Source organism: Egretta garzetta, unplaced genomic scaffold (genome assembly GCF_000687185.1).
Source record: "Egretta garzetta isolate BGI_Z169 unplaced genomic scaffold, ASM68718v1 scaffold88, whole genome shotgun sequence".
Taxonomy (NCBI): domain Eukaryota; kingdom Metazoa; phylum Chordata; class Aves; order Pelecaniformes; family Ardeidae; genus Egretta; species Egretta garzetta.
In genome coordinates, this window is record NW_009260408.1 from 1,536,822 (window position 1) to 1,543,985 (window position 7,164).

A 7,164-nucleotide genomic window follows, 5' to 3' on the forward strand; every position below is an offset into this window, starting at 1 on the left:
CTCCTGCCTCCTGCCTCCTGCCCCCTGCCCCTGCCTCCTGCCCCTGCCCCCTGCCCCGGAGGGGAGCAGCAGTTGCTCCATCTCACTCGCAGTGGGGGTAGAAGAGGCCTTGGGTGGGAGAGGTGCAAGATGTCAGGCGAGCTGGGACTCTTCTGGAAGATAGGAGCGTGACAAATCCTAGCCTTCCTATATCCTTCTTTAAATACTGCTCTAATAAGACCAGTGGAGCTTGAGCTCTTCCCCCCCGCCCCGCCGCCCCCCGTATTGCTCGGCAGATTTTTAAAAAGGCCCCTTTCGTGTCCGTAGAGCTGCCCTCGCATCCCCGCATCCTCTCCTGCTGTAAAGGCCCTTTACATCGGCTTCAACAGCAGAAGAGTAACATCGCAAAAGGCTTTGCTGTAATGATGTTTAGAAGTAGTCTGCTCAGCTTGGTTTCTAGGAAATCAATTGGCTCACTTTGAACAAACATTTAGCTTTTTCTCTGTACACCTTAACAGCGTTCGATTGCGCATCCGATACTGCAGACAGCGAACGCAAGATAGGAAACAACGTGTCCCATCTCATTTCCACTGCGATGTAGCTGGGTCTCCAGTCATCTGGAATAAATCGACCCTGTACCTGGTTTGGACTCTTAGTGACCCCCCTGACCGTCCCCAGCTCCCAGCCCACTGCTGAAGCCTCTCCTGGCTGCAGGGTGGCTCTCGGTGGCATTGCGAGTGCTGCTGGGGCCTTTGGTCCCCAAGGGAGGAACGGAACGGAACCACCATCCCCACAGAAGTCGGCAGCGCCAATTGCTCGCCCGCTGAGGGGAGATGAGGAGGAAGAGGCATTTGGTGTTCCCGGTGGGTTAAGAATTCAGAGTAAGAGGCAGGGTGTGCTTGGCGCGGGGCAGCGCCCTCGCCCACTGCAGCCCTCCGAGCTGGAGCGGCTCTGGTGCTGTGTCAGTTCCACCCTCTCGTTCTTTGGGAGCGGAAGCCTGAGCAAGCCGGGAATAACAGGTGTGACAGCAGCGGCGAGAACAGACACCCTCGCGTTTGCAGTAAATATTAAATAATATCTAGGTATTAGTTGTCTAACATAAAAAAATTGTTTAAATGCTGTTGATACGGGGGGAAAGGAAATAAAAATACAAAACTTGTTCAGATGTCTGTAAAGATTATTTTGCTGTCTTTAATTCGGAAATAACCAGGGCCCTTGGCTTCCACAGCAGCTTAGCCAAATGCTCTATGAAGTATTTTACTATGATTACATATAGCTCAGTTTGGTATTTCTAAGCAGTGTAAAAGTCTCTGTTGATTTTTTTGTTTTTCCAGGCCTCAGCTTGCTCAGGTAGATGCTTTTTCATCCTCCCCTTAGAAGGAGGCAGGGGTGAAGAAGAGGCAGCTTTTCTGATGCCTTTGGGCTGCCAAAAGCGTTAGCCAGGATCCAGCTCCCTCTTGCGGGGAGCTGCTCAGCAGGAGGGAGATAGATGCAGCATCCGCAGGGAAAGATCTGGTTCTGTTCAGTTACTGCTCTGTTGATTCTGGTCCTTGCTCTAGGTTTTAAACTCTTCTTAAACAGAATAGTTTCAGCTCTGGTCATTTACTGGCAAGTTCTGGGCTCTCCCTGTTTGTGCATTAAGCATGGTTCTAGGCCAGGGATGAGGGCAAGCCTAGTCTCTGCAGCTGGGCTTGCCTCAAACTCTCCAGTTGCAGGACAAGAAATAACCCTCCTTTGGAAACAGATGAAATGCAAGCACCAGGTTAACCAAGATCAGCGAAGGATTCATCTGCTGTACCTGTTCACCACTGATGGCCTTTAGCTGTTCTGAGAAGCATGGCCCTGGGTTACATTTGCCGACAAAAGCATTCTGTGCTTTACTCGGTTGTCTGAGGAGAGTATCTACGTCAGGTCGTGGCAGACAACTGAGCCAAGTACGCTCCTGTGGGGTGCAACAGCATGAACAGCTCTAGCTTGCTGAAAACCTGCGGTTCTGTTTAACGATGAAGCGTAGTGCCCTTGATGAGCTGGTCTTGTAGCACAAAATCAAGCACCCTCTGTGTGTGTGTGGGGGGTTGCTTTAGGTCAGAATACAATTTCTGCTCGGTTTGGTACAGCAGACACCAAGTACGATGCCCTGAGGAAAGTGAGCCTGATCTGATCCTGTGTCTGAAATTCTTGTAAGTGGGACACAAAAATGTCTCTGATCTACAGCCAACAATTATCCTGTTCTCCCTCGTTAGCTCAGGAAAATCGTGTTCTAGGTTACCCTACGCGAGCCCCGCGCTGTCACCCAGACCCATCTGTCCTTGCTTCCTCCCCGAGCCCGGTAGGTACCGGTCCTGTGACTCCCGCTGCAGAAAGCTGAACTTACCTGCTTCACTTCCCTGCTAAACTACAGAGGGAAGAATATTGTGCTTTAAGGACTGAAAGTAAGCAACAGCTTTCACAACACTTTCCACAGCACTTTTACAAGTCTTGCTTGAGTTTCAGCCGAGGAGCCCAAATGAAGTGGTGGGTATTGGTTTTAAATCCTACCAGTGCAGGCAGAGGTGGCTGCGGAGCTTGCTCGGAGCACGTGAGAGCATGACTTCTCACAGCTGCAGCACAGTAATTTGTATTTCTTTTTGCAGAATCTGTGTCATCACCTTGGCAGAAGCCCATCCTCTTCTTCAAAGTGGAAAAACAATTAAAAGCGTCAATTACCAAATCAGCGCCAACTGTAGCAGACTCCAGAATAAGGTCTCTGGGAAGTCAAAAAGGGTATGGCTTTGTGATTTGGCTACTTGTTTTAATCTCTCACACTGCCCGAGACTTTCTGTCCTTTCCAAGTTACCTTTGCATTTTATTTTAAAAGTTAGAGAATTGAGATGTTCTCAAGTGGCGCCTGTCCCAGGCAGGGTCTTGTGGTGCTCCTACAGCGCCGGTGGTTCCCCGTGTTGCTCAAACCAAGGCTAACAGTCGCTTTCAGTCATTTTTTTCATAGCATAGAGGGCCTTCAGTATCACTGAAAAGATAAATGTTGGTTTTCGCCAAAATGCTGAGGATTCAGAGACTACTGTTCTTCTCAAACAGAGGGAGGTAGCCAATGGGCTAGTTCAGGGCGGGCTTTCAAACACGGGTCATTTAACCTGGTTACACTGACATGAGCAGTGCTGGTTTTCCCCCCTCTCCCCTGGTTTTAATCTGATCAAACGACAAGTCTGTTACACCGCAAGAAACTTCATTATGACTAAATGTGTAAGCTCTTAACAAGCTTCTATTCGATTTGTGCACGTAACGAAGGTGGCATCTTCCCTTCTGTAGGGAAGCACAGCTACGTGACTTGAAAGGACATCGCCCTTCCTTGCTTTGTTGCAAGAAGCCTACAAGCTTACCTTGCTGATGGTAATACTTTAAAAAGCCCTGCGTAATTAAAAGTAAATAAAAATATACATGTTTGTTTATTTTTCAAATGCAGGGAGCCCAGTTTTTAACAGAACTTGCCCCTCTGTGCAGGATATCTTCGTCGGATGGAGAGGAATACACTGTTTATAGGTAAGGTTTTCCCCTTTCTCTTCCTGCCCTTGACATACCAGGCGCTTCCACTGCATCCAAACACTTTTGCAGTTGTATACGAGGGCGACTGATAGAAGTGAATGAAAACATTCTTAGCAATCCTGCTATTCTGCAAGAAAAGGTAAGACACTTTCTTGCTTTTTATTTTCTAACTTTTATTTCACTGCTAACTTCAGTCTTGCTTTTTAGCCATCAACCGAGGGATACATCGCAGTGGTTCTACCCAAATTTGAAGAAAGCAAGAGTATAACTCAGGGACTTCTGACACAGAAGGAGTATGAGGAAGTTTTGTCGAAACGTCTTAATTCTTCATGAAATTACGTATACAGTTCTCATCTGTATTTGATACTAAATAAGACTTTTATTGTACACTGTAACTTTCATGGTATCGAAAGGCCCGCTGCCTGTTTTTCAAATTGGAACTTAAACGTTTGATTCATACAAGAATAAACCAGTTCAAATAGGTTTTATACCAAAATGTGCTTTCTCTTTTTCTCTGAATTCTAGCACTACAAGTTTTTAAGTAAGCACAGAACGATACGTTGGAGAGTATTTATGTTCCACAGGCAGCTTTGCTTCTGCTCAGTGCAAGCATAATACATAGAGAAAAATCATATCATTTAGCTAAACTAATACAATATGGAGTTTGACAAAGGTGAACTGAAAATAAAAATGCAACAGAAGCCTATGTACAAAGAGCAGATAAACTCGAAAATACGTATTTCACACCAGGTTGTATTTTCATGGCATCCTGAAGTCAAATAATGCCCTTTGTATGGAAGTTTGTCATAATCGGTGTCTATTTTCTTAAATTTTAAACTGTATAATGTAAAGTCTACATAATACTTCTGTGGTTCTAAACACAATTCAAATTCTACTCCATAAGTTTTAACAGAAAAGGAGGCAACAACTGCCATTACAAATAAAGACAGTAAAAGAAAAAGGGTTCGAGTCAGGAATATTAATCACTTAGAAATACACTTTTGGAAACATGAATCATGTCAACAAGATTAAAATTCAGTGGGGGCAGCTGTTGAAAGAGGGTTTTCCTCTTAGAACTACTTACTTGCAGGTATAACTCGTAACTAAGATAACATTTCAGTGCTTTAGGCCACAGCCTTTCAGACTATATTCCTGATTCTGCTTTATCAAACACATAGACTGAAACGGGCCAGAGATGAGTTTACAGACTTCAACAGTAGTGTTACATATAGCATATGCAGCACAAGGGTCTTTATATAAAATGTCTATTAGCAGCATCTTTGGGTTGAAACATCCATTAAGACATTCATAAGCATTAATTACAAAACCAGTCTCAATAGTAAGCATAGGAAAGGCATTCACATGATAAAAATACGCAACAATTAGACTAGTTGGTGTTGTAATTGCTAAGTAACGGGACATCTATTAGATGTGACAAAGGTCAACAGTTCTAATTCAAATTAACCTGGTTTGACTTTCCACAAATGAAAGCAATATTGAAGATTCAGCAAGTGTTATTTTCAAATGGGAGTTCCTGCATTTCTAAGTGCTATAATTACTTGCTCTCTAAAAATGTCATGTTTGTTACATGGTTTTCTAAAGACTTGATGCCAAATGTCTCGCCTCTCCTTTCTGGAGTATGCGCGTTCGCACCAGTTCGTATTCTGTCTTCTCTCCATGGTGGAGCAGGTTTAAGACAGCCATTTCCTGCTTTGTTCTGTATATTAAAAAAAGATTTCTTAACAAACAAACAAAAATCCCCAACCAAACAAAAAACCCCCCAAAACCTTTAAAATACTGCAGATGCACCAAGTACTCACCTTTCTCAATAGTTTGCAGCAAAGTGGAAGAAGTTGGCATAACAGAGTCATCACATTCCTTGTTTTCAGAATGCATGCATCAACCTAAACAAGACAGTTAAGAGTAGAGTAAGACCACTCATTGCTTTTATTAGGCAATTGTTTAACGCATGAGATGAGGAGTTATTTCAAGCTTGAATAGGTAGCGTTTGTCATTCATAAATCCCTTCTAATCAAAAGGTTTTGACTACCTTTTTTGAATTTACGTAGTACGTGTAAAGCAACAGCATCACTTCTGTTAACCCAAGACTTGAGCTAGGAAGCAGAAGGGAATAAGACACATCCCAGAAGGAACTAATAATAATATAATATTAAATAGTAATCTAAGTGTCTTGGAAAGGAGCTCTTGCCATCTAAGTATGATTCATCACAATTCCAGTTTTTCCTTTTGTTTTACGTCCTGTCAGCATGATTTAGAAAGCCATGCAGCATGTAAGCCTTACCTTGATACCAGTTACACTAAAAGTTACACTAAAAGCTAAATCTTAAAGCATTTGAGTTTATGCCTCAAGTCTCACGCTCAGCACAGGTCGCAAGTCTGGGCCCTCGACAAACATTAATCCGATAGCCTATTACCACTATGTAGTGATACATCACTCTCTATAACCAGGCTGGAGTCCCCATTTAGTTTACCTAGAGAGCGTAGAACAAACAAAGCAGTAGCCCTGAGGTGCTCAGTTTGGTTTTGGGTGACTCGGATGCCCTAGACAGTTTCAGTCCCTGCTGTAAAACTGAAACATCTTTTCTGTAGCTCACTGGAAACAAACATCCAGGTGCACAGAAATGGTCTTGTTCACACTGATCACATTGCTGCTCAGGGATACCTGAAGTTCTTCAAAAAGCCTGACCTCTATTCCCCGCTAAGGTTTGCGGATGTACTTCTGGTGGTAACAATGCTGAAACTTTTATGGCAGCTGTATACATATTTCTTATAACAAATATTAATAATATCAGAGTAAACTCTGGGCAGTCTAGGGCAGGCTCTCTCTACCTACCGAGAAACAAGCATGTATTTCAGTAACAGAGTTTAGGGTTTGGAATTTGTTACGTTGATGTTAAGCATCAATAACAGTAACAATAATTATTACAGTGATGGAAATACAAGTGACCTTCATTAATACTGTGATCACTGAAGTCCCTTCCTAGTGAGGTATGCTTAATTATACTTCATATTTCTCTGAATGAAATTCTAGTGGATTACAGTATTATTATGGACAGTAGTACTCCATCTCGTATCATTCAGCTGAAAAGTCTCAGTTGCAGCATGATAGAATTTCAGTACCTCTCCAGTGTGTAAGCTGAGGGAGATACTGACAGAAGGTCTTTGAAAAAAGTTTTCACCAGTAAAAAGCAATAGTGGAAGCCTATGGATACCTTTCCACCTTTTTTTTTTTTTTTTCCCCTCCAGGAGCAGTCCAGGAAGATCATAGTCTTGGGAAATATTTCTGTAAACTCTTTCACTGACAGTGAAATCCAAAACTCAAATGGTAATTTCAGTAGGAACAGGAAGGAAAAAAATCCTATTACTTTTTTTAACGATTTTTAGATGCTAAAGTTGACAAGCTGGGGGTAGGGGAACTGTTCCTTAAAACATTAGTAACAATGGTATGTCTGTGGCCACTGGGACAGTTATACAAAACTTGAAAAACATTCATTTAAGCCTGTGGAGTAATACTATCCAAGCTATCCACTGGCAGGCTTCCATGTATGCTGGGTGCCAGTGTACCATATTTTGCCTTCTATCGAGCTCTCAGTGTGAATGAGGGAGTCAGGTCAGGACAGACTC

General features: G+C 43.1%; 2 protein-coding genes across 2 annotated transcripts in view; one reads left to right on the forward strand and one right to left on the reverse strand.

The window, feature by feature from the left end:
• Positions 1-1,172: 1,172 nt before the first annotated feature.
• ABITRAM (actin binding transcription modulator) lies at positions 1,173-3,931 on the forward strand. The gene is made up of 4 exons (XM_035898991.1): positions 1,173-2,742; positions 3,440-3,516; positions 3,589-3,658; positions 3,727-3,931. Exons 1-4 carry the CDS (start codon positions 2,566-2,568, stop codon positions 3,850-3,852), a joined length of 450 nt encoding a protein of 149 aa, XP_035754884.1. The 5' UTR covers positions 1,173-2,565; the 3' UTR covers positions 3,853-3,931.
• A 1,143-nt stretch (positions 3,932-5,074) lies between these two features.
• The window catches only part of CTNNAL1 (catenin alpha like 1), a 57,463-nt gene continuing 55,373 nt past the window's right edge, over positions 5,075-7,164 (reverse strand). Inside the window, exons 18-19 of the mRNA XM_009643509.1 lie at positions 5,340-5,423; positions 5,075-5,236 (exon numbers count right to left, since the gene is read on the reverse strand). Of these exons, the coding sequence (XP_009641804.1) occupies positions 5,075-5,236; positions 5,340-5,423 (246 nt within the window). The remainder of the gene's footprint in view (positions 5,237-5,339; positions 5,424-7,164) is intronic.